The sequence below is a fragment of the Candoia aspera genome, chromosome 1, assembly GCF_035149785.1.
Source record: "Candoia aspera isolate rCanAsp1 chromosome 1, rCanAsp1.hap2, whole genome shotgun sequence".
Taxonomy (NCBI): domain Eukaryota; kingdom Metazoa; phylum Chordata; class Lepidosauria; order Squamata; family Boidae; genus Candoia; species Candoia aspera.
Window position 1 is genome coordinate 169,144,322 of NC_086153.1, and position 27,955 is coordinate 169,172,276.

Genomic DNA, 27,955 nt, shown 5'->3' on the forward strand with positions numbered 1-27,955 from the left:
CACCTTGCGCAAAGATGTAAAGGAGTATGTCACCTCTTGTCCTGTGTGTTCTATGTCAAAGCGCAAAATAGGGAAACCTCAGGGACTCTTGCAACCGGTGGCTAGTCCAACTTGTCCTTGGGATGAGGTTTTTATGGATTTTATTGTGGAGTTACCTCCTAGCCAGCGCAAAACAGTGATTTGGGTTGTAAAAGACTATTTTTCTAAACAAGCCCATTTTATTCCTTGCGTATCAATTCCTTCCGCCCGCCAGTTGGCCCGCCTTTTCCTTGTACACGTGTACAGGCTACACGGATGTCCCTCTCACTTGATTTCGGACAGGGGCACACAGTTCACCTCTCAATTCTGGCGGGCGTTCCTCAAACTCTTAGGGACTAAGCAAGCCCTGTCCACGGCGTGGCATCCGCAGACGGACGGAGCCACGGAGGCACTCAACTCCACGTTGGAGCAATACCTGCGGGCTTTTGTGAATTATCAACAAGACAACTGGGTTGACCTCCTCCCTTTTGCTGAGGTTGCCTACAACAATGCGGTTCATCAAAGCACCAGCCAAACCCCTTTTCGTACTGTACATGGCAGGGACTTTGTCCCCATCCCTGATCTGCCACAGCCCTCCGTTGGACCGGCCTCGCCGGCCGATTGGTCAACGCAGCTAGCAGAATCCTCGCCAGTTATCCAGAAGGCATTAGCTGATGCACAGTCGGATTACAAACATTATGCTGATCAGAAGCGTGCACCTCACCCTGCCTTTCAAGTGGGGGACATGGTATATCTGTCTACTAAGTTTATCATGTCTTCTCAACCTTCAAAGAAATTGGCACCTAAATTCGTGGGTCCTTTCCCCATTATCGCTCAGATCAACCCTGTGACTTTTAAACTTGATTTGCCGCATAACCTGAAACGCTTACACCCTGTTTTTCATTGCAGTTTGCTCAAACCAGTTACCCGTTCTGACAGATGGCATGATCAACCTCCGACTCCGCCCCCCATCATGATTGACGGACAACACTTTGAAGTTAAAGAAATTTTAGACTCTAGACGCATTCGCAATACACTACAATATTTAGTTCGCTGGAAGCATTTCCCTCATCCTGAGTGGGTAGCGGCCCATGACATGGCTTCTCCTATCCTTGTTACCCGATTCCATTCCACGTACCCATCTAAACCGGGTCCCTAATTTTTTTGGGGGGGCGGTATGTCATGTTCACCGTTTCAATGTGCTTGGTACATCGTAACGTTTCGCATGTCATTAGCCTGATGCGTGTTTCATCTTTGAAGGGAAGACGGTTCCTCCTGCGAGAATGCTTATCTCTTGGCTGCGGGCTCGAAATGTATTTGGGTTATCTCATGTGTTCAAGGTTGCTTTCCCAGGCTAGAAGGAATGACGGTTACCAGCACCTGGGATGGGTGGTGGTGACTCTGGTAGGGAGGCGGGGTTACGTTTGCAGCGAGGGTTTTTAGTTTGTATTTGGCGCGCTTTCTGTCATTCTCAGCTTTCTCTGTATTTGTCTCAAGTTTCCTAATAAATCAGATTTCATTTAGCAACCTCTTGTGAGTCTGAGTATTTGGACTAGGCAACCATTACAGGTATTTTGAATGCTTCAGGCACTGCAACTGGACCTTTGTTTTCTGGCTTGTGGTTACACAATGTGTATGCGTTTAATCTAGCCTATTTCTTGTCTCTGCTGGTTTGGGATTAAAATATGGGTGGTCTGAGCATGAGTAGTATGAACTCTTGCACAATTCTAACAAAGGCACAGTTGTTTTAGAAACAGTTGCAGGTAGATGCTCCATTTATGTCCCACATGCTTCAAGGCATCTTTTGGAATAAAATCTGAAGCACTGCACAGTCACATAACACATGACAGTTATAAGAGTTGGAACTGAGGCTTGTAGAAAAAAATCTGGTCATATTTTACTTTTTGTCTCATTGTATTATTTTTTTAAAAAGGTATCTTGGGTGACCTGCAACTAGCAAGAGTCTTGATATACTTGAGGATACAGGGTAACATGACAGCATCCTGAAATTGATTGACAATACAAGCAATTAACTTCTCACATGCAATAAAGCATAACATCAGGATACTTGCCTGGAATATACTCCAGCGTATTTCAGATTCTAAAGGTGTTTTGGAGCCTGTGAGATCATTCATGTAGCACCTGAGAACAATTCCTGAAAGCAATTTTATCTTTCCCAGAATCATACGAATGCCCTTCACAGTTGCAGTATGAACTCAGGAAAGGACAGAATTGGTTTAACGAATTGGAGATACTAAAGCACTTTTTTCTCTTCAAATCTGAAGCACTGCATAACCCTGATCAAGATCATTTTGAATTTTTCTTTTCTAAATAGCATACCATCTGCAAATTTAGTATTTTTTTACATTTTTATCCAAATCTTTAACAAAAAGGTGAAGATTATTCTTTCAGTTCAGCTTAGCCTATACTAGTCATGTCCCCGCTCCTACCAGCTCAGACCAATGAAGTTATCTTTGCTGTGGCCATGTAATAGCCATTTAAGTGGCACAAGGCTCAGTGAAAAAGGTTTCATAAAGCCTTTTAGAAAAGTACCAGCACTGAATTTACCCAGAAAAGTGTGTCAGGGGCTGATTGTAGCAACCTCCTGAATCACTGAGCTCTAGTAGAAAAGTATGTTTATCAGGAGGAAGCCTTGCCAAGTGCTTTCTTCCTTTAATTCTTGGGAAAGGATTTATTAATCCAAAGGGAACGATTATCTTCAAATCCAAGAAGTCACCAAAAAGATCCTGGTATAACACAGTCAGCCACTGTTTACACTGTTTCTATGGTCAAAAAATCAAAAATATTTTGAGTTTTGTTCGATCAGAATGCAGAACACTTGAGCCACTTCAAGTTTTGTCCCATTGGAGTGCAGCCAATTGGGAATGGTCCAACTTCAAATTATCATTTCCCATTTCATGCACCTCTTCATTTAAGAGTCTCTAGATTGCGGCAGGATGTGGACAATAAACAAATACATTCGGCTGTCTTGCTTAGGGGTTTAATTTACTCACAAAGAATTTAAGTATGGCCACTATGAAAACCATATTGGCAAAATGTGAAATGATTATGAATGTGTTCAACAATCATGTTGCTAATCAGACTCTGAAAAACAGTAAGAGAAAGAGTACTTCTGTTATAAGCAGAAACTTGACTGGGATAAGTGAGAGAGTTTAGAGAGTCTGTTTCACATGAACTACCCTTCAAAAGATGATAAATTATCCCTGATTATTCCTATTAATGTTAGAATTCCAATAAGCTCATGAGGAGGTCGCAGGACAGTGGTGTCCCATAGATCTGAGTGCCAGGAGACAGAGACCAGCCATCATGCTCACAATTGTGGCACAGCCTTTTAAAGGACACTGAGTTTGTTAATCTCACTTTCTAATCACTTTCAGAAATTTCTTATTTACTATTCTAAGGCTATTAGAGATCTTCAGAATGACAAGTTTGAAAAGTCACCTGGTGAGTTTACCTTCCTTCTTGAACAAAATAAAATGTAACTGTAAGTTTAAGAATTTAAAGAACTGGAAATTAACAGAAAAAGCTAAATAAGATTTCGATCTAAGAAAGTTATAAATGAATTAAGGGTCCAGATAAATTTGGAACATTTAGACCTTTACTATAAGAGTTTGGAAATAATTAAATAAAAAAGCAGCATTTCATGGGAACCAGATTGTTTTGTCTACCTTAAGTCATAACAGAAATTTAAGATTTTATGATTTTAGAAATTGGACACTAGAGGGGACTAAATATTCCAGGCAGAAAAGGAAAAGGGGGAAAAATGTAAACTTGCCTTTGGTTTTCAGTTAGTATGGGGATTTACAAAATGACATAAAATGCTACAACATTTGAAATACTTCAGGGGATTTTCGAAGAATAGGGCCAGACATTAATAGCTACAATATTGGAAATGTCAGTAATGATGTTTGCTTCTATGGACAGACCATGTGCAAAAGATGTTAATTCTGATGATGCAGAAATACTAGAACCAGAAATAGTGAATAATAAAAGAAGTGTGGGTTACAAGATAGAGAAGGCAGATAAAGTGAAGTTACAAATGTTAAGCCAAGAGAATGATCCTGATAAGGACTTTTTACTGGATATACAAAAGAAGCTAGTTAAAATTTTGAAAATCAAAGTGGAAATACAAATGGCAAACTAAGAGAATGACCTGGATAATGAATCTTTACTGGATGTACAAAAGAGGTTTGCTAAAGCCTCAAAGAAGCCTCTGTGATGGGAAAAAGAAAAATTGAAGAGACACCAAATCCTACAGCAACATCTGAATGAATTAAAGATTTAGATTGCCAGAAGTAAAAGGAAGGAGTATAAAATTGGTTTGCTTGATCAAGGTTAAAATAAGACATGTTTTTATAAAGCTCTGGCAACCCTTGTTACAGACTTAATGCTGACACCAGGATTGAAAAATTGATGATTTATGGATTTGCATATAGATAAGGGATGGGTTATGGGAAGAAGAAATATTTGTTTGTAATCTTATGGGGGTTAAGAGTTATCACATTTGTTTTTACTTGCTGTGATGAAGATTGGAAGTCACTTCTTTACATATTACTTTTATCTTAATTTTTCTTTTTTCTTTCATTGCACTTTTTATTCTATTTCTTCTTCTTTTCATGAGTTTAGTTGTATTTGCTTTTACTATTGTAATTAAAATCTTTAATAAAAATTATAAAAAAGAAAAAGATTTGATGGGTAGCAGAATATCAATTTCCCCTTGCTGTCCAGGGTTGCATTTCAACTGCAGCAGTTTCTCATGAATGGAACTGGAAACTTTTCAGCTCAATCAAGACAAAAAAAATAATAATAATGAAGAACCATACAAATTGGTATACTAATTTCTCGTTTTTTTTCAACCATTAGCACAAATAGCCCCCTTTAAAGAAATGTACCACACTTCTAGTAGTTCTACATTAATCTTCTCTCTTTATGAAACACTATTTCAAGTCCTCCATGCTGTTCAGAAAGATGTGATTGGAATGTGCTATGTTAACTCTTGCTACTGGAGTGGGATCATTTGAATTTAAGTTACCAGGCCAGTGCAACAGTAGAGACAAGCATATTCTTGCTGCCTTTTTTTAGATAAGCTGAGGTGATCTGGAAGATGGAATTCTGGATGGGAAGTAGCAGACATTAAAGTAGACCATTCTGAGTCTGGCTGCTATTGGTATAAAATCAAGAGGAAGAACAAGTTCATTGTGAGAGACCTGCACGAAGTGAACTGTGACTCACTGCCACTGTTTTCATTGTTCCTTGTAGTAAATAAATCTAGTTGCTTTTTGTTCTTTAAGCACAATAAGACAGGTGGCAAAATTGGAGAGAGGGATTTCCCCACTAATCTTCTGCAAAACTTACAGTATAAGGACATCTGCAACCCCAATATAAGACCAGCTTGCTTATTTTGGAGAATTTTTCCATGTAGGTGTTGTTTGTATACTGATAGCAAAAGTACTGCTGAGCAGCTTGCTAGGTACATACTCTCATGTATATCAAATTAAGCCCTTTCTCCTCCTTTTATACAGAGGGTTCACTTTAAGACCTTTTCCCATTTGACTCCTCCAAGGAGGCTTGATTTTATCAACATGCCTACATATTCTGCTCTAGCTGTGGTGCCACTAGCTAGCATCATGGTGAATGAGAATCAGATAGAAAAAAAGGCCCATTTTGATTCCCCAACAGAAGCAGAAATGGTAGAGGCCTCTCCTTCCCATTAGGAGTTGAGGAAAAGAAATTCCCTTCCAGATCCAGTTCTACAGCTGGTGATGCTGATCCAGAACACTAAGGAAGCATAGTAATGTTTGTGGAATACTTCCATGAGAGGTAGTCCTCTATTTTCCTGTTCCTTAACTCCAACATATCTATTACCCATATGTTTAAAAACTGGGCAATGTGACAATAGGAAAAGAGGGGAAAGGTCAGTGGCCAAAAATAGTTTCCATCTACATCAACCTTCTAAATTATTCATTCCCAACCATTCTTGCATGTGGACCATCACATCATCAAATGTTTTTGAAGACCAGCAGATAAAACAGGAGTCAACAATATGGTACTTGCAGGCACCATGATTACTATATTCCTTAGGACTCCCAAATTAAATAAAGATTGCCTACCTCTGCACTCTGAGCTTGAATTAGGTCCAGTGTAAGTCCATGAATGATTTCTTATCCAATGGTATATACCCACTGGTGGAATGAAAAAGGAGTTAATCAGCAATTCTGCTCTCCTCTGCAATCTGCTCCAGAAGTGTTCTCTGGAGCAAGGAGAACCCCAGGAATCACCCCTCAGTGATTCTGTTTATTTGTTACCAAAGAGACGCTTTTTACAACAAAGAACTGTTGACTATCTTGGTGTTTTCATTATTTTTAGAATTTATTAACTGGGTGATTTGGCTTTTTTATATATAATTTGTAATGCTGAGAACTAAAGAATTTTGTCTTTTTATTGTTGCTCTTTTAAACAAAGTGAGTTTTGAGGAGTATAAATGATTTTTCCTACTTGGTTGAATCTGCAGATTGGAATTCTGACCTATTTGCTTTCACTTTCTTTTGGGAACTGGCTTTGTTACTACTTTCCATCTTCCTGATTGGCTACGTTGAAGATAAAGAGCTGAGGAAGTTTTCAATAATAGTCTAGTGGGCTTTACCTTCCTGAGGCAGTAGAGGGTGCCATAATTTACTGTGGAGAGAGATGGAGGAAATTAAAGCAATTTTTAAAGACTTTACCTTGAAGTCACCCAAGTTCTGAAATGTCTCTCAGAACTTGTGGAGTCCAAATTGTCCCAACAATTGAGAGAAGCTGACAAGGTTGAAAATTTTCCTAAGTATAAAGTGGCTTCCTCAAAGAAGAACATGAGAATTGGTGACTTGGACTCAAAAAGTGAAGGGAAGAGGAGACCTGAAGAAGAGTTTTGAATCTAGAAAGAGAGATGTGAAAGGCTGTGATGATGTCATACAAAGACCAAGAAAGAGAAGGCTTCGAAGGCTGGAAGGTTTTTGAAGAATATTTGGACTTTTCAGGGCAGGCTGTAAAAGTTGAGATTGACAAGAAGAAAGCTCAGCGTATAATTTTATTTTATTTATTATCAAATTTTGCCACCTCCCATCTCCCATAAAGGAGGGACTCTGGGACTCATAATACTGAGATATGTAAAGACCTTGGTTTACTCTGAAATGGGATAATTGTTTAAATGTGTTTATCAGGATGATCTTTTAAAGTGTCAGGATGGAGTTCGAATTGGATGAAGAGGAAGGGATGGGGTTCGAGCCGGAAGGGGAGGCAGAGCGCCAAGATATGGAGCCACCGATTGGCAGAGAAAAGGAGGAGGAACCACAGCCATGCGGGATAGGAGGGCGGAAAAGCACACGAAACAGCAAGCGTCCCGATTGGCTCCTGCATCCAAGAGACGCAAAAATCAGAAATATAAAGAGCATCCAAAGCCGGAGAAGGTTGTTGAAGACAACCATTCTCCTAATCCGGCTTCTGTTCCTTGCCCCAAGACTCTGAAGCGTTCCTTCGAGCCCAGCCACGAACCCACACCCCACCTTGACCCTGGACCTTACCTGGATAGCACATCTTGCCTGGGCTACGTGCCGGATTGCTCCTCAATGCCTATCCTGAACCCGGTACCGGTAAGCTGCACTTGCCTCGCCTTGGCTCCAAGCTAGATAGCCTTTCCTGGGCCTTGCCTTGCTCCTGCGGCAGCCACTTTCCTGGGCCTTGCCTTGGTCCTGCGACGGCCACCTTGCTGGGCCTTGCCTTGGTCCTGCGACGGCCACCTTGCTGGGCCTTGCCTTGGTCCTGCGACGGCCACTTTCCTGGGCCTTGCCTTGGTCCTGCGACGGCCACCTTGCTGGGCCTTGCCTTGGTCCTGCGACAGCCACTTTCCTGGGCCTTGCCTTGGTCCTGCGACGGCCACCTTGCTGGGCCTTGCCTTGGTCCTGCGATGGCCACTTTCCTGGGCCTTGCCTTGGTCCTGCGACGGCCACTTTGCTGGGCCTTGCCTTGGTCCTGCGACGGCCACCTTGCTGGGCCTTGCCTTGGTCCTGCGACGGCCACTTTCCTGGGCCTTGCCTTGGTCCTGCGACGGCCACTTTGCTGGGCCTTGCCTTGGTCCTGCGACGGCCACTTTCCTGGGCCTTGCCTTGGTCCTGCGACGGCCACTTTGCTGGGCCTTGCCTTGGTCCTGCGACGGCCACTTTGCTGGGCCTTGCCTTGGTCCTGCGACGGCCACTTTCCTGGGCCTTGCCTTGGTCCTGCGACGGCCACTTTGCTGGGCCTTGCCTTGGTCCTGCGACGGCCACTTTCCTGGGCCTTGCCTTGGTCCTGCGACGGCCACTTTCCTGGGCCTTGCCTTGGTCCTGCGACGGCCACTTTCCTGGGCCTTGCCTTGGTCCTGCGACGGCCACTTTCCTGGGCCTTGCCTTGGTCCTGCGACGGCCACTTTCCCTGGGCCATGCCTTGGCCAAAAAATACCGAATTGTCTGTATAACTGCTGTTATTATTAAAGGTTCAACATTTATAGATGTTCCCAGTGTCGTGTGCTTAGTCAGACCAGGACATAAAGGTTTAGGTAAATGTTCTTGCCGTTTGGATAACCCTTTTGTTTTTGGTAAAAGGGTATTAACAACGTTACTTCTTTAAATATATAATAGTAATAAGATGTTGGCAGGTTACTTTGTTTTTGTTTAAATGCTTTGGTGTACTTTGATAATCATTCATATATGGTTATCAGGATGATTTTTTTTAAGGGTTTCTCAACCAGGGTTCAATGGAACCCTAGGGTTCTGTGAGAGGTCAGTAGCGGTTCCCTGGCAGATCACAATTTATTTAAAAAATTATTTCAAATTCAGGTAAATTCAAATTAAAGAAGTAAGTTCCATTATTTATTTTTAGTTTAAGGACACCATTCATGCATATATATATATAGGCCTACAAATGGAACAAATATAATAATTTTGTAACTTCTGACCTATATAGGAACCTGAATGTGAGCGGGTGCCCCAAGGCCTGAAAAATATTTCAAGGGTTCCTCCAGGGTCAAAAAGTTGAGAAAGTCTGGTGTAGATGGGTGTTTTTACTTTTTGGACAATATATAAACAGTAGTAGTATGTAGGTAGGTTACTTTTTGTTAGTTCAGCTGGCAGATAGGAGTAAATTATAGTGAAGAAGAATAATGTTTGCTAGTTTATTAGGTGAAAAATTATGTCTGAAGGGGTTTCTTATGTTCTTTTAATTGGGAGGGAAAATATGCTCTAGAAGGGAATTTTATATTGAGAATTGAAAAATTTATAGAAATGTTTATTATAATTTAAATTGGAGTAAGAGATTGATATTTATTTATGTATACTGTATCTTTGCTGTAGAAAGTCAGAAGTCACTCTGTAGTAGTTTTCTTTGTATTTTCACACCTTTTAAGTTTTTTTGCTTCTTCTTTGTAGGTTCCTTTGTTTCATCCTTTTCAGTTTTTATCTTTATGTTGAAAAAAATTAATAAAGCTTTACAAATGCAGAACTATCTTACTCCTCGGTGAAGAATAACCCTGGATACTGAATATAAAAAATGGGCTCTTACTCAGGGCAAAACCTTAAACTGTGGGTGAATCAGGGCAATTTGGGACAAATTTTTACCCATTCAGGAAAGAGTGAATGATTAATAAATAAGCTACCCCCAGAGGTACGGCAAGCCTCCGGTCTCCTGGCCTTCTGTAAGGGGCTCAAGATGTGGCTGTGCCACCTCGCATGGGGTGAGAGGGGGGATGGCTTGTCATGTGGATGTCACCTTGATGCAGCTCAGGAAATTTTATCCAGACGACAATCTTCCATCCTGGCTTTTAGATTTTACATTTACATTTATATTGTAGAGTTTTTAGTGTATTTGTATATGTATATTATAATGTATTTCTTTTAACTCATATTTAATGTTTACTGTTTTAAACTTGCTTGTGAGCCACCCAGAGTTGTTGTTGAGATGGGCGTTAGAGAAATGTGACTAATAAATAATAAATAAATAAATTATAATCATTCCTGTTGTGATTCAAAAACCACTACAAAGACCTGTTTCTTATTGTGGAATTCTACAATATTGCAAATAATGGCAATTAAAAAGGGAGAAAACAATAAAAATGCTGGTGCTTGCTATGTAAAGCACCTTAACACAAAGGAAAGGGAAGGAATTATTGTAGTGATAAACAGCCTTGTTCACAACTCAGAGTGACTTCTGCTATAAAGTCCTAATTACAGAATTTTGAACAGGTTGCTTCTTTCTTTCTTTTTTTCTTTCTTTCATTCATTCATTCATTCATTCAAGTCCCATTGCTACTAGAATCAACTCTCAGGGACCAAGGGGATAGTTCTCTTTAGGCACTGATTGGACAGCACAGGATATTATTAGCATTTCAGAAGAATTGGGAACACAGAGAATTTAAAGGGTGCATCAGGAATCCCACTGAAATAGTCTGGACAAATGACTGTTACAGTCAAAAAGAAAAACTGGTACCTACCTGTAAATAGAGTGCTTTGGCCCTCTGTGAATTCACATGTAAGTTTCTATATTTGTGCAAAATTCCTTAGAGAACATTCCAGACTTTTAGAGATTTTTAGTAGGTCTTATACCTCCATGTACTATGCCTTCATACAAGCAGAGCTTCCACTGATCTTCCAAGTTTCTGAGACCACCACAAGGAATAATAATGATTCCAGCTTACTGCCTAGCACTGGTCAATATGGTACTGCTGAATAAATATTAAAGGCTACTGTATCAAGCAACTCTAAAGAAAACTGCACCAGAACATGACAGAGAAAAGCTGTTGAAGCCAACACAGCTCTCATAAAATAGTAATGTGGAAACCAGTTTGCCATTTGGCTAATTCATGCCTTAGATGGCAACAAATTCTTGGAAAAATGAAAAAGAAATATGGTAAGTTGAGCTCCGTGTGAAATCCTTGGAAGCTTAAGAAGAAACATCTTTCTGAAAATCAACAAATGTATGCAAATAAAAAGCCCTTCAAACACTGAGGTATTTACATGAATGCATTGAAGAATCTAAGAAAAAGGGTAGTAAGACAATATTCTGTCTCATTCAAAAACAGATACCATTTTGGGGAAATAAAATGATTGACTAATGTCCAACCTTTTCCTGACACATAGTAAAGAAAGGCAAATTTATTCATAAGGTACAATGCCCATAAGTTCATAGTGCTTACATTACACTTAACAAGAATGCAGTCTTCCAAGAGGAGAGGTTTAGGGAAACTGAAACCATAAGCTTCAACAGCTTTCACATAAGAATTAAGAGCACCTAAAAGCATTGCTAAATCAGTTCTGACAGTGAATAGGAAGATATAAATCAAGGAGACCCCTCATAAATTACTTAACCAAGGGTTCTAAAAAAGGAAATACCATAATCAACAGGTAGCAGCTTAAGGTAGCAGCTAAATAATCTTGCAGTATAGGAAACACCAAACCATTTCGCTTCACATTTTTTTAAAAAAATGAAACTGTGGTAAGTCATATAGGCTGCTGAATCAACATGGGAATGTGCCATATAAGCAAGAAATTATTCCACTTCACTTTGTACAGTTTTCTGATGAAAGATTTTCTGGATGCATGTTAAAGTCTTTTATCTGTGCTTCCAAAGAGTTTGGGACCAAAATCTGACATGTTAGACTGAAAGAATCAAGGTCCAAGTGATAACCTGGCCTGGACAGAGTAGCAGCTCTAGCAGGAGTGGAAGATAGAGGTTGTCTTGACAGACAGGGAAGGCACAAAATATGTTAACTAAGGCCAGCATGTAAGAAGCAGATCATTACTGGCATCCAAATGGATTTTTGCCATGACCCTGATTATGAGTGAATGGACAGTAAAAGGTAAAGCAGCAGCTCTGTCTAGGAAAACACAAATGGAGGCTCACCATCCCCTGATTTAGGACTGGTTGCACTGATCGTTGGGCTTGGATGCAAATAGGTTGACCAATGGAGCACTACAAAGTATCAGAGGAGAATCGCTGACATCAGGTGCAATTTCCAGCAGCGTGTTCTAACTCTGATGGTATTCAACTATCTGTACCTCCCCAACCATGTGGCCTGCTGATAGAAAAAACTGTTAGCTATCTGTTCCATAGCTAAGAGTCAGGTCCAAAAGTGGGTCTGATTTCCTGCTACCTTGTTGCTGATGTACCAGATAACTAAGGAACTCTCTGATATAATCAGAATTATCTTATGGAATGTTTTGTGGACACCAGCAGCTTGACTTATTTATATGAGGGGATGTTTTAGTGACTAAGAGTCTCAAACACAAAAGGATAGAAGGTGCACTCCCCATCCTGACATGACAGTCTTGATACTTACTAGGAAAGGGAGGGGAAAAAAAACAATCTGCATTAGGGTAATCTGTTTTTAATATCAGCGCAAGGAATCTTTTGACACTAGTAAGAAAGGAGGAATGTAGTCTCCTGATGTTTGTGCCCAGGAGAGATACCAGGCCTGAACAGGAAAAAAAAAAACCCTAAAGTGGATAAAAGGAATAACATTGCCATCGCTGCCACCACAGAGTCAAATAAAAATAATGCATGAGCATATTCTGACACTGGAAGTGATAATAACTGACAAATGCCAAAGGGAATATGTCTATGCTAATAGGAAAATTAATGGTAGAATTCAGAACTGCCCCAATAAATGGCCAGGGAAGAATAAGAGAACATGTTTGAAAACTGATCTAGTGACCAAAGACATACAAGGCTAAGAATAAGAATATAGGAAACCTGTCTGGCCAGGTCTCCATGGAAAGTTCCCACTAGAAACCAATAATCTAGTTATGGAGAAAGAACTAAGCAAAATTCTAGATACTTAATTACCTCTAAGACCAAGAATACAAAGAGCCTGATGCATCAGAGAGCAATATAACATCTCAGTTAAAGAAAAATGTATCAAACAATCATTACCCCATGAATAGGGGTTTTTTAAATCACAGAAATGGTCAATTATAGAGTTGGAAAGGACCCCTTGTCCAACCCTCTGCAATGTGCAGAAAACCAATTAAACTATTATTTGAGAAGTGGCTGTCTAGCCTCTTCTTAAAAACCTTCAGAAACAGAAAACCCAAAACTGCCAGATGTAGACTGCTTCATTGTTTTACAGATGTTACAATCAGGAAGTTCTTCTTTACTTTTAAATGAAATCTGACTGGCTATAGCTTATACCCATTACTTCTGGCGCTAGTTTCTTTGGCAATAAAAAACAATTCCTCACCATCTTCCCTATGGCATTCTTTTATGTACCTGGACACTGATATCTTGTTTGCCTCCATCTTTTTTTCTCCAGACTGAATATCACAAGTTCTTTCAGCCTATCCTCACAGGATATGTTATTGTTATTGTTATATCTTTATCCTGCCATATCTATCTATCTATCTATCTATCTATCTATCTATCTATCTCAAGGTGGAGAACATACCTAATACTCCTATTTTTCCAACAACCCTGTGAGGTGGGTTGGGCTGGGAGAAAGTGACTGGCCCAAAGTCACCTAGATGGCTTTTATGACTGAGAGAGTTCTCGAACTCACAATCTCCTGGTTTCTAGGCCAGCACCTTAACCACGACACCAAACTGGCTCTCAAGTATCCTCAATATCATCTTTGTTGCCCTTCTCTGAACCCTCTCTATACTGTCAATATACTTCTGGAAATGTGGTGCCCATTCAAATACAGTATTCCATTCCAGATGTAGTCTCAACAGAGAGAGTAGAGAGGAATAAGGATGTCATGTGTCTTTGATATCATGCTTCTTTCTAATGCAGCCCAGAACTATGTTAGCCAGCTTACCTCCTGGAGTTGTGGGTGCTCCATCACTGAAGGTTTTCAAGAAAAGAATGGATAGCCATTTGTCTGAGATGGTATGAGGATTCCTGACTAGAAGACATCCAAGGTCCCTTCCAACCCTATGATTCTATTATTCTAATACCAGTCTTACACTACAGACTCAAGTTCAGCTTGTTGCCAATGATCACATCCAAGTTCTTCTCAGACGTACTGTTTCCAAAACATGAATCCCCTATCTTATGTCCATGTCCTACATTTTTCTCCCTATATATAATACTATGCATTGCTTCCCGTTAAAGGACATTTTGTTCTCCTCAGTCGTCTTCAAACCTTGCCCAGATAAGACTGTAGTCTTGTTTTGTCATCCTAGGTTTTGGCCTGGCCTCCCAGTTTTGTATCCTCCACAAATTTAATAAGCAGCCAATTCCATTATCCAGGTCATTAATGTTGAATAATACTGGTACTGGAACAGATCCCTGCAAAATCCCACTGGTCCCTGCTCTCCAGTCTGACATAGAACCATTAATCTGACTCTGAGTATAGTTAGCCAGCCAGCTGTGGACCCACCTTACTGTAGTGCTATCCAATCCATACTTTAAACGCTTGTCAGGAAACCTTTCTTCAAAATAATAGCAGTACAATGCTCTATCTCAAAATGAGCCCATCTGCTTGGGGAAGAAACACTGAGTGCTATGTAGAATGGTAGGGAACTCATCAATTTGCCTTGCAGAAAATGGTGATGGAGCATGTGTACCACCGTAGTCCTATTGTGAACAGGCAAGCCCCCCAGAAACCATTTTCTGAGCACACCTACAACATAATCTCAGAATTCCAACGGCTGGCTATTCTTGACATTAAGTCTAATAAACAATATTATTTCACCTTATGTATAGCACCTTCAGTTACTGTTATGAGATATATTAGCAATGAAGACATATCTTTTTTATTATAACTAGCAATAATAATATATGTATTATGACTACCATTTGAATAAAACTGATTATAAAACATGACAAATGAAAAATCAGCAGTAACAGTAAGAAATATAAAACTATTGCAAAGCTGATCATTAAATGCCATTTTGAAGATCTCCTTGAAGAGACTAGTATCTTAATCATGGAACAGTCAGCAATTTTAAAAAATTGTATCAGCTACTATTAAGACTAATTCCTAGGAGCAATACCTAAAGCATGCATGGCAGATGCACAAACTGGGATGTTGCTGTTTTTTTAGAACACGGTTAAAGACACTTTTTTGTCATATGAACTTCTTCCATGCAGTTCCCATTCCATGTATTTATTTTTGCAGAAAAGGATCACACAGAATGATCCAAATAGTTGAAAGGAAGATATATTTGGACAAGCTGGCATCTATAATAATTTGCAGTGAGAATGTTGTGAAAGAAAATAAACTTTCTTCCAGTTTTGTTCACTTACTGCAAAAAAAAAAAAAATTGCAATTCCAGAAATTCCAAGTATATATACTTTTACACATATAGTGTAATTTTAGATAACTAAATGCTTTCCCTCTTACCAGAACTTGGAATATGATTTACTCTGGACGTATCTAGCAATTCTACTGGCTGATCCCTGCCAGAAAGTCCATCTGAAAAAAGAAAAGAACCCAGCTAGTGTTAGTAGTTCAATTATGATAAAATCACTCAGAGGTTCAATGCATCAATCACCTGAATGATTAGAAAGAGCAAAGAGAAAAATAAACTAGGTCACTAATTTCAACAAAAGATTTAACTGTCAAGTATACCTTATATTATATTTCAATCTTCAATTATGTTCAAATTAGCTGTACAAAAATGCAGTTGCTTGTATATGGTATCTTTTATTTGCAGCTTGTAATTTGCATTTTATTTCTGAAAAACTGTGATGCTTACAAGACAAAAATAGACTGAAAATTTTAGAATGAAGATAGTAGTAGCCTTGTTGGTATTACTGTTATTATTACTACCTCTGCAATAACCCATCTTTCTGCTCTTAGGACACTCAAGATATAACATTTAAAATCTTATAAACACTATTCTATCAAAACTTTTCTGAGTTAGTTTTTGAGTTAGTATTTGAGTTAGTTACTGATTCCTGTGCAAAATGCAAGGTAAGCAGGGCTGAGCACATCTCCCAAGGGAGTGCAAGCCACAGCTTCAAAAGAACAAAAGGAAAAGCCCTCTTTTATGTACCCAAAAATCAGAGCTCAGAAACTGTGGACATCTTTAAAGGAGCCTCTTCTGCTGACCATAATATGCAAACTTGCAAACTGAATATAAATATATTTATATTCAGATGGACAATACCTAAGAAAATCAGGCCCTCAACCATATAGTGGTTTAAATTCAAAACTATCAACACACCTACCTACCCAGCATGCTATTCCTTTTGGGGATAAGCAACATTATGCAAAGTGCAGAAAAGGAGTAATAAAAATGTACCATCCTTACCATTAGTAAGGAATACTGCAATATCATGGGTATACAGTAATTAATACTGGTAACCTCTGCACTAGACCTTCTCTATATTGCAAAAAAATATCACGTACATGTTAAAAGTAACATCTTATAAATTATTTGCAGCCAAATGTAATTCTTTGCACAATATGAAAAAGCAATTAAGTCTATTCAGCACAGCCCTCCACTGCTTTCAATGCCATGGAACAATCCTCCAAATTGGCTCAATCCTCTTCATCCCAAGTTTGCCTCCATTTGCTCTCAAGCATATACCCCTTTTGCTTCATCATCCACACCTCTCCAACAAACCAGACGACTAATGTGGCTCTGTGAAAGGAAAGAAGGTACTTAAAAACAATTGTTTCTATTACAGAAATCATTAGCCAGAGCATCTATGATGTTGCAAAAAGAGGAAGCCTTTAGCATTCAGAAATCAGGCAAAGTATTACCAGACAATGACAGGGGTTACAAAAAGGTCTTCCACCTTCAGATCACCAATTCCAACCAAACAGAATACACATCTAAAATACTCCCTACTTCACATGCAGGCACAGAAACTAATTGTCCCAAGGTTGTCATTCATTCAGACATCAACAAATGAGCTTCTTCTAAATGTGTAGCCTCAGCATAAATCTTGAAATCACCCGGGTTAGGACTCCTCAGACAACCCACTGACAATCCATTATATTATTAAGTTACCAGTCAATCACATTACAATCATTTCAGATTAAAAGTAGTCTCCCTAGAGTCACTCCTGGAGACTTAGACAGACAGGACCATGTAGCTTTCTTGATAACAGTATGGAAGTGATTTGCCATTGCCTTTTCATAGCATGTTGGGTTTTGTTTTTGTTTTTTTACTTCCTAGTCTTGCCTACAACCCTGGAGTTTCCTCATGGTCTCCCATCCAAGTCCAATCCTGTTTAGCAATTTGAAATCAGCCAAAGTTAACTAGGTGCTGCCAGCTAAGAAAAAAAATTATCATATATTCATTGTTGTTTTTCCCCCAAAACAATGTGATTTTGAATGAGAATATAATCCTCAAAACATATATTCAGTTATATGCTGGAAAGAAAAAAACAAAAACAAAAATATGACTAAGTATTTTAAAGTACACTGTTAAATTTCAAGAAAAATATATTACTAAGAAATTGTTTTATGTAGAAAGAGATAAAAGCTTAAGTTGCTAAATCAGTAATTTGGTTAACAGCAATGCACTTTAATGCCAATGCAATTAAATATATATCCCATTTGGGATATATTAAATGAAAAATTATTATATACATAACTGTTTATAGCTTCTGTTACTTCCAATTACTTCCCGCATTTCTAACATCTCCTCCAGAAAAAAACTAAAACACAAAAACTTAGTTAAACCTAGTAAATTTACTGTATACTACTTACTTTGCATGACATACTGTTGTAATCGAAATTATTCAACCCCCATTGCAAATCAGGTTGATTGTCAAAATGTAGAGACTTTCAGCTGTTGTAATGGTTGCCTATTCTAAAACACCATCAGACTCATGAGCAGGAATTCAAAGATATCTGATTTATTAAAGAATAGTATGCAGGATCACAGAGAAAGCTGAGAATGCTGAAAGCGCACCAAATTCAAACTAAAAACCCTCGGTGCAAATGAAATCCCTCCCCCCGTAGAATTTTCTCACGTCCACAATCCCAAGTGCTCCTAACGGTTTCTGATGGTCTGCAGGAAAAGGCCTTGAACAGATAACATAACCCAAACACATTCCATTGTCCTGATTTCACATACAGAGCTTGGTACAAGGTCTCACAGCAGCTCTCTCCCAAACAGAAACGCGCATCAGCACCATGGCATGTGAAACATTACGATGTATAAACTACGTTGAATCAGTGAACATGACAGCTGTTTGCAATGAACAAATCCAGCAAAAGCAATTGAAATAGCTCAACACAACGAATGCTTCAAGTGGTGTCCCCAAAGTCAACTGAAAATGCAACTTATACTGACTTCTCCAGTCTCAAAATTATTCAACTCCCTGAATAGAATCCGTCACAACAGCACACATACAGTATGCAAAACAGGTGTTGTCTCAAGCACACCTGATGCAACTAATCAAGGGCTTCATTAGCTGCACCAGGTGTGCTTGAGCTGGAACACATGAAATACCTGAAGTGGCCAGGGGTTTGTTGAGTGTCACGTTTGACTGCGTGTTAGAAATACAGTATGGCTAAGTCAAAAGAATGGTCCAAAAAGGTAAGAGAAGAGATCATCGCCCTTCACAAACAAGGAACAGGATACAAAAAGATAGCGAGGGCACTGAATGTTCCTAGACACCGTTGGAAGCATAGTTCACAAGTTCAAAGTTAAAGGAACAGCAGTTACGCTACCTGGACGGGGCAGAAAAAGGAAGCTGTCAGTGGCTGCAACCAGATTTTTGAGAAGGCAGGTGGAAAGAAACCCTCAAGTGACTGCAAAAGACCTGCAGCAAGACTTGGTGGCAACAAACACTGAGGTTTCAGTGAGCACAGTAAGGCGCATACTAAACACAGAAGGTTTCCATGCCAGAACTCCAAGACGTACACCACTATTGACCGAAAAGCACAAGAAAAGCCGGCTCCACTATGCTCAAAATCATATAAATAAGCCACAGAAGTTTGGGGATTCTGTTCTCCAAAGCGATGAAACAAAACTGGAACTTTTCAGCCCAATGGATCAGCAGTACTGTATGTCTGGAGGAAGAAGAATGAAGCATACACTGAAAAGAACACTCAGCCTACAGTTAAGCATGGTGGTAGCTTGGTGATGCTCTGGGGCTGCTTTGCATCCTCTGGCACTGGAAACCTGCAGCATGTGGACAGCAAGATAGATTCATTGAAGTATCAGGAAATCCTAGGAGAAAATGTCATCCATCTGTAAGGAAGTGAAGCTTGGATGTCATTGGACCTTCCAAACAGAACAATGATCCCAAGCATACCTCGAATTCCACTAAGGCTTGGATGCAGAAATAGTCCTGGAAGATTCTACAGTGGCCATCACAGTCCACTTGAACACCATAAAAAATCTCTGGTGGGATTTGAAGAAGGCGGTTGCAGCACGCAAACCCAAGAATATTACTGAACTGGAGGCCATTGCTCATGAGGAATGGGCTACGATTCCTCAGGAATGCTGCCAGAAGCTGGTGTCTGGCTATGCATCTCGTTTGCAGCAGGTCATAACAGCAAAAGGGTGCTCTACTAAGTACTGAAGATGCCTGCCATGAAGGGGTTGAATAATTTTGAGACTGGAGAAGTCATTATAAGTTGCATTTTCAGTTGACTTTGGGGAACCACTTGAAGCATTCATTGTGTTGAGCTATTTCAATTGTTTTTGTTTGATTTGTTCATTGCAAACAGCCGAAAGTCTGTACATTTTGACAATCAACCCTGATTTGTAATGGGGGTTGAATAATTTCAGTTACAACTGTACATCTCTGTCATCTCAGGAACAACAAAAACTACAATATATGCCAATAAAGGAATAGGAGCTGCAGGATGCTGTGATCCATTGGAATCTACAATTCCAATCAGCTCTGCTGACAACTGCTTTACAGACTGAGTCCAAGTAGAGGTCTTACATAGAATGATAAGGTAAACTTCTCTGCTACTTTGTCTTCGTTATAAAATTCACCTGCCCATGGAACCCTACAAATAACATGAAAATAGCTTTCCAAAGAATGCAGAAGCTCCCTATAAACCACCTAAGGGAAAGTGGGAAGGATGGAGATAAACGTGCAGGATCTTGGGAAGTCTACAGAATTTAAGTCTACAATCTCTTTTTTTAAGATATTTCTATCCCGCCTTCATTATTTTTATAAATAACTTAAGGCGGCAAACATACCTAATACTCCTTCCTCCTCCTATTTTCCCCACAACAGCAATTCTGTGAGGTGGGCTGGGCTGAGACAGAGTGACTGGCCCAAAGTCACCCAGTTGGCTTTCATGCCTAAGGCGGGACTAGAACTCACAAGTCTCCTGGTTTCTAGCCTATTGTCTTAACCACTAGACCTCTTTTAATTCTTCCTTGCTGTCATGTTTTGGAGCAACCACTGTATCAAATTCTGCATTGGCAAAACAATCCTACAGTTCAAGGCAATACCCACCTCTACATTTCCAAGTAATTTTGTATTTCATTTCATATTCAAAGAACAGCTGAAATCTAATTGTCGCTTTTGGGTTAACCTCTTCTTCTGGAACAAAAATAATAATTTGTAGAAACTTTCAAATATTAACTCACCTTGGAATTATTTATTTCTTTCATATCCACTATTAGCTCTAAGTGTTGATTAGCTTTATTCAGCTCTCTCAATGCTTGGTGTCTTGGGTTAACTTTATGAATCTATTCAAGTTACATTTTTTCTTCCAACTGTGATTTCCATCTGTTGTGTTCTTTCTTCTGATTCATTGCAAGTCTCATGAAAATTCCTCTCACATAAGCTTCCCTTGTTTCTCATATGAATGTCTCTGACATCCCAGGTGTCATGTTTATTTTAAAGAAGCATTTTAATTCTTCTTTACATTTCTGTAGAATATTTTCATGAAGTAATAATGTGTCATTCATCTCCATCTAAAAGGCAGTTTTTCTCCTTGAAACCATAAACTTAAGATTGGATTATGATCTGCATATGTCACTGGATAAATCTGTACTTCCTCAATAGATTATAAAAGAGTTTTTGAGACCCAGCACATAACAAATCAAATCAAATTTATTACAGCCCTAAGGCCAGATACAATCAAAATACTTAGTGATAACAGATACACACACACAAACATATTGTATATAACAATAAGTATGATAGTATCAATTTTTGAATACATTTTGTGTCTGGCTGAAAGATGTGTGTAGTCTCCTACTTCTGGATTCTTTAGTGTCCAAGCATCTGTCAGGTCCAATGTGTCCATATACTAGAAAATTTTTATTGGAAGCTTTCCTTTTTTTCCTTTGAATTGGTTTATCTACATTCAAATCTACCGCTCCATTCATATCTCCCACAATGAGTATTTCTCCTTCTGCATCTTTTATGAAAAAGTCTTATAAAATTGTTTTTTGTCTCTGGGGCATAGATCGATGCAAGTGTAAAAATGTTGCCTTCTTTTCTTAGTTTCAAATTAGAATCCTTCCTTCTATAGCCTTTAAAAGGTAAAGGTTACCGTTTAGTCATGTCCCACACTAGGGGGTGGTGCTCATCTCTGTTTCATGGCCGAAGAGCCAGCGTTGACTGAAGGCACTTCCACGGTCATGTGGCCAGCATGATAGCCTTTATTCTAATACTTCCCAGAAAAATTCTTGCGCTAAGTTTTTCTCTTTTAGTAAACTGGCATCATGTTCTTTTATGTCTGTCTCTTATAAACAAACAGTATCAGCGTTGTGTGTCTGCAGCTTGTTGAAGATTATCCTTCTTTTATTACATAAATTGAGTCCATTTATGAGATTAATGTTGATTTATCCATTCTGATTCTAATTTAATCTTAGTATAGTGCTACAGCTACACTTAATTTACCCTTTTCTTCATCACTGGCTTCCTTCCCTGTGCCAGGAAATTCCTTGTCCATTAGATCCTGAGCAGTTAGCCTTTCACATAAGGAGGAAGCCTCTGTAGTTAATCTGATAGCTATTCTTTTTTTCCAGACAGACTTCCAATGCAACTGGGATTCTCCATCCATATCTGATTTCTTAATAGACCTATAAGGGATGCAAATTCTCTTATTCTGTGGGAGGCATCTTGAAATATTTTGATTAGCTCCCATTCTACAGTTAAAGGTGTCTCAGTCTGCTGCTTTAGAATACCATCTCTTGTTCTACTATGTAAAAATCTTACAAGAATATCCCAAGGCACTTTTTGCAAATATGGAATTTATATTGAAACATTTTTCAATATCCAGAAAGTCCCCATTAATTTTAAGTAGTCCTGGATCAAGGCTTTAAAGTGACTTTCAAGATCTCTTTCTCCAAAATCTTCAGGGATGTCTCAGAGTCTTATGTGCAATTGGTCCATTGCTCTTTCCATTTCTTGGCCTTTTCACTCCTGAATTTTCAACTTTTGTGTCAAATTTGTTTTCCTTTTGTGATTTGTTGTACACTGGCTTCAATATTCTTCACAATATTCATAATCTGTTTTCAAGTCATCAACTCTGATATTCCTATCTCTGTCTTTACATTGGCTTTGATGTCCTCCATTCTGTTTATCATTTATTTTTTGATTATTTATAGCTGTCATTTGTGTCAACAATTTCTTACATTTTTCATTGAGATGTCTGAGTCTGATTCTTCATCACCACTCTTCTCCCTTTCCCTTGACACTGTTTCTTTCTTTAAATGTAAAGAAAAATGTCTTCCATACACAATATTTACTTATTTTTGCTTTGTGCAAACACAATTGTTTTGATTATTCCAAGGTATGATAAATAATGAATCAGTCAGTGAAGTGAAGGGGGATGCTACCTTCTTATTCTCCTGCTCTGACCTTATTACCACATTCTTAATCCCTCTGTACAACCCATTTGAAAAATCATTAACCCATTTGAAAAATCCATTCCAAAACCTTCCTTGTCCTACTTCTTCTCTATCACCCGAACTGAGTGTTTGAATTCACAAGTGTATAAAAAGCTTTATATAATGTGTGTGTGTCTGTACATGTGTATGTGTGTGTGTATATACATACAGTGTCAGTTAATTCGATGCACAATTTGCAGTAAAAAACTATAAACAAATATATACAAAAAATATATACAGTGTTCAATTTGGAAAGTAACTATTTAAGGTAGTCCTTTGGTGCCATCTACTCAATCTTTTTATTTCTTGCAGAGGTAGAGTGGGGGAGAAAACAATGCTTTTCAACACTGCTTTGTTTCTACAAGATCAAGGTAATTCTTGGACAGTCTCTTTCCCTGCTGTTGTAGTTTTTTCAGAGAACCAATTAAAGGTATTCACTTAACGACCATTCGTTCAGCAACCTTTTGAAATGATAGCACTGAAAAAATGGCCTTATGACTGTTGCAGCACCCCGGGAGTCACATGATCAAAATTTGGGCACTTAGCAGCCCGCCCACATTTACAACTGCAGAGGTACTTCAACTCCCCCCACCCACCTAGTATCTCTCCCTGTGACGTGAGGCTAGCCTTCTTGCCCCGCAAGGCAGGATGCAGGGCTTCAATAAGGGCAGAGATGGGGGAAGATAGGTGTGGGGGGAGATATGCCGGGGGGGGGAGTTGAAGGCAGTGTTCGGGGCTGAAAGGAACCAAGTCTGATGTCATGCTCCCCGATCAAATGTTCCCAGAACATCTGATTGGACTCGCATGCATGAAAGGAATCAATACGTTAGGATTTGCGGGTCAGTGGAATTGGGAGGGGGAACATGTCAGGAGTGTGAAAGCATCCTGTTTGGGCTATCTCTGCTATCCAAGGTCAAGCTGCCGAGCCGTTGAAGACATCTGCAGGGAACTGAACTGACTGGCACGAAGAGGGGGAATGCATGCCTGAGTAAGGGAGGGGGGTTGGATTCATTGGACTGTTTAACTTGGGGAAAGCGTGGGAACTTTCATTGGCAACTTTTTCTCTGTATCGTATGCTACACTCCATTAAAGAGATTTCTACTTGAACACGTATGAATCAAATTTAATGGCAAGCTAAGTAATATGGTCATTACACCCGAAATGGCTTGGACTGGGATGGGTGCTCAGGCTAACGACGGGTAAAATTCACGTGATGATGGCAAGGGAAATTGCTAGGATTGTCGCTAAGCAATGCCATCTTGCTTTACAACCGCATGGCTTAGCGATGGAAATTCCAGGCTCAATTACCATAGTTAAGTGAAGACTACCTGTACTGATAGTTCCCTCAGACAGCAACCATTCAGTTATGACAGTGATGAAAAAGTAACTTTGCAATCAATGCATTTATGACCTCCCTAGCACCTCTCAGTCACGTTTGCCATTACAGTCCGTTAGTATTTGTTGTCCTGTGCTTGACCTGTTTTTTTCTTTCCTTCCCTCGCAGAGCAGAGAGATTGCCCAAACAAGCTATCTCTTCCTGAGCTGCTTTTCCCCTGCAGTGCAGCCTGTCCCTAAAAAGTGCTAACCTCAGGTTAACAAGCTCAGCTCTATGACCTTAATTAGTTGATTAGAACCTTCTGGCTGGGGGGTCCCAGCTGCTGCCTGACCAGACCTTAATCATTTCCCACTGAAGGCTATGGCTGCCTCCTAAGTGGCTCACTAGGCAAACAACTGGCACTAGTGCATTCCTTTTGATGTGGATTCCCCATTGTGTGTCTGCTTACTCTCTTGTAACCCCTCCTCTCCAATAAATGTAAATGCAAACATTAATCTCCTCCTTGATAATTGTCCCAGCACCAGGGTGAGCATTTCAAAGGGCAGGGGAATGAGGAAAAAGGGCTATAAGATTTGCCCTTTTACCCAGCTTCCTTGTGAGTTGCATTCCGGAAACTTTCCCTGCTGTTTGGGCTCACCCGGCTGTTTGGGGTTGTATCCTTCTGATCCTGGGGGAAAAAAAAAGGAAAGCTGAAATAAAATTGTAAGCACAGTCATGGTCAGTGATTTTTCACTTAGCGACTGCTTCACTTAACAACTGAGTTGCCAGGCCCAACTGTGGTCGCTAAACAAGGACTACCTGTAGTTAGAACTCACAATTTCCTCCCATTTTTATGTATCTGTATCTATATCTATATAGATATAAAGAATTTTGATGATAGTAAAATCTAATGCAAACTAAACTTAAAAAAAGAAAAGAGAATAGGAAGAAGTAAAAAGTGCAAGAAAGAAAAAGAGAAGAAAGAGAAAACTAATAATAAAGAGAAAAGAAATATATAAAGAAGTAACTTCCAACTTTCATCATAACAAGTATACAGGTATTCCTCAAACTACGACCATTCAGTCAGCAACCGTTCAAAGTTATGACGGCACTGAATGAATGGTAGTTACAATCAGTCCTCAGAGTTCCGGCCATCCCAGCACACCCGCAGTCATGTGATCATGATCTGGGCGCTTGGCAAGCAGTTCACACTTACAACCGGTTGCAGCACTCCGTGATTGCCATTTGCAACCTTCCCAGCTGGCTTCCCCAGAAAGCCAAAGTCATGGAGAGCTCGGAGTCCAAGTTGGAGGACAAGGAAGGACAGCCAGGTCCTGGAGCAGCCTTGGACCGCGAGCAGGTGGTGACAGGGGCATCAGACGAACGGGCACCTGGACAGGCAGAGGCGGCGGGGCTAGGCAGCTAGCAGTGGGATCCGGTTCTGCTGCCCAGTGAGGATGAGAACAAGGAGTTGTAAACCCCTCCCAGCCTGAGAGCAAGGAGAGCAGAAAGGAGGGACAGTGGAAATTGGCGAGGCTGCGTGTGAAAAAGCAGCCCCATCCTTCTAATTAAGCTCTAGCAGGGTCTGCTCCTATAAAAAGGGAGCCGCAAGCCCTGTCCAGTCGTTGGAGACAACCATCTGCTTACCTGGACTCCATGTGCCTTGCCTCTCTATTGGAAGCCTCGTGTTTTGACCCTGGACTGGCCAACAAACTTCCTACAACTTCGGGATCCTTGGAATTTGTGTAACTATTCTCATTAAGACTCAGAACTCTCTAAAGGCAAGCTCGCAGGACTTTGGGATGGGTTTGTTTCTTGTAGCACGTGTGTGTCTGTGTGTTTGCACCCAAACTTTCCTTGCCGCCTCTTTATTGCTTCACAAACCTTGCAGTAAAGTTTGCAACTATCTCCCTGGTGTATTGTGTGTGATTGGCCTGGAACAGGACAGCCAATGGGGAAGCCGGCAGGGAAGATTGCAAGTCACTGGGGTAAGTTACCCCCACCCGTGCACCCTCCCCCAGCCCCAGCCCCTCTGGACTTGCGCCACACCCATACCCATACTGCACCCTCACGCACCCTCCCTGACCCATGCTGCACCCTCCCTGACACTCACCACGTATCTCACATACTCTCCCCAACCCATGCCATGCCTCTCGCACATCCCCACGCATCCTCCCTGAGTCTTGCCACACCTCTCATGCACCCCTTCGCACCCTCACACACTCTCCCCGAGCCTTGCTGCACTCTCCCCCACCTCTGCACACCCCCTTACTCTATCCCCCACCCAGCATCAGCCACTTACCTGCCTGCCAGCCTGGGACTTGCAACTTCCTGCTGGTTTCCCCGCTGACTTTGGTTGTGGGAAGCCAAAAGGAAGCTGCCTCACCTAACGACTGTGGGATTGGGTTAACAACAGCAACAGGGACTGCAGGTATTGCCATTGCTAAGTGATGCAGTCGCACTTTAAGACCACATAGCTTAGCGACAGAAATTCCAGTCCCAATTGCCGTCACAAATCAAGGACTACCTGTAAACAAATTTAGTGACTCTTCACCCCCTCTAAGGTTACAAACATTTATCTTTTCATCTCATATCCCATCTCTTATCTATAAACAAATCCATAAAACATCATCTTTTCAGTTCTGGTGTCAGCAGAAAGTCCATAAAAGGTTGCCAGAAGTAAGAATGTATCTTGTTTTAACCTTAATCAAATAAGCTAACTTCATATTCCTTCCTTTTACTCCTAACAGTCTTAATCTTTATTCAAATATTGTCATGGGATTTGACTTCTCTTCATTTCTCCTTTGTCCAATTGCACAGAGGTCTTCAAGGCTTTAACAGACCTCTTTTGTAAATCCAGAAGGAAAAAATTATCCAGGTCACTCTCTTTGGTTTGTCATTTGTATTTCCCTTTTAAATTTTAAAACTTCAGCCAGTTTCTTTTGTAGGTCCAGTGAAACATCCTTCTCTAAGTCATTCTCTTGGGCTGTCAGTTGTAAATCCACTTTCAATACCATCTCTATCTTGACAGATAAAATATGTTCTACATCTGTCATTTCAATAACATCTTTTGGACATAGTCTATCCATAGAAGCAGACATCATTACTGACATTGTTGATGTTGTGGCTATTATTTTCTGATTCCATTCTTCAAAAATCTCCTTCAATATTTTCATTGTTACAACATTTTGCAACATTTTACAGGCTTGTAAATCTTTCCTTGATCTAAAAACTTCAGTCCCCTCTAGTGTCCAGTTTTTGAAAACATGAAATTGCTTATTTTTGTTGTGTCTTGTAAAAACGAAAACAGAATCTATTTCCCACAAGAAGCTGTTCTTTATAATTAATTCCAAAATCTTATTGTAAAAGTTTCTATATTCCAATTTAATCTGGACCCTTAGTCCATTTATAACTTTCTAAGATCAAAATCTTATTTAGCTTTTTGCTGTTTATTTCAGATTCTTTAAATTCTTAAGCTTGTGATTAAAATTTTCTTTTGTTCAGGATTGAAGGCAGACTCACCCAGTATTTTCAAGCTTGTCATTCTGAAGGTCTCTAATAGCTTAGAAATAGTTAATGAGCAATTTCCAAAAGTGATTAGAAAGTAAGGTTTGCGAATTTAGTATCCTTTAAAAGTATCTGCCGCAGTTGCAAGCAAGATGGCTAATCCTAGGGTCTCCCGGCACTCAAACTTGCAAAAAGCTGCTGTCCTGCAGTCTCCTCGCAAGGGGCAGCTCTCCAGAGCACATGTTGGCGATCTCCTGTCCTCTCCTTATCCTGAGAGGTTTTGTGAGTAGACCAGTCCCTTGGTCTTTGCCATGGT

General features: G+C 40.0%; 2 protein-coding genes across 3 annotated transcripts in view; both read right to left on the reverse strand.

The window, feature by feature from the left end:
• Nucleotides 1-27,955, reverse strand: part of RAMP1 (receptor activity modifying protein 1) — a 322,064-nt gene that overhangs the window by 197,305 nt on the left and 96,804 nt on the right. The window lies entirely within an intron of this gene.
• Nucleotides 1-27,955, reverse strand: part of HDAC4 (histone deacetylase 4) — a 207,281-nt gene that overhangs the window by 155,537 nt on the left and 23,789 nt on the right. Inside the window, exon 3 of one of the 2 annotated variants that reach the window (XM_063317858.1) lies at nt 15,386-15,457. The exons of the other annotated variant lie outside the window; for it this stretch is intronic. Within the exon in view, the coding sequence (XP_063173928.1) occupies nt 15,386-15,457 (72 nt within the window). The remainder of the gene's footprint in view (nt 1-15,385; nt 15,458-27,955) is intronic. 2 annotated transcript variants of the gene reach the window in all.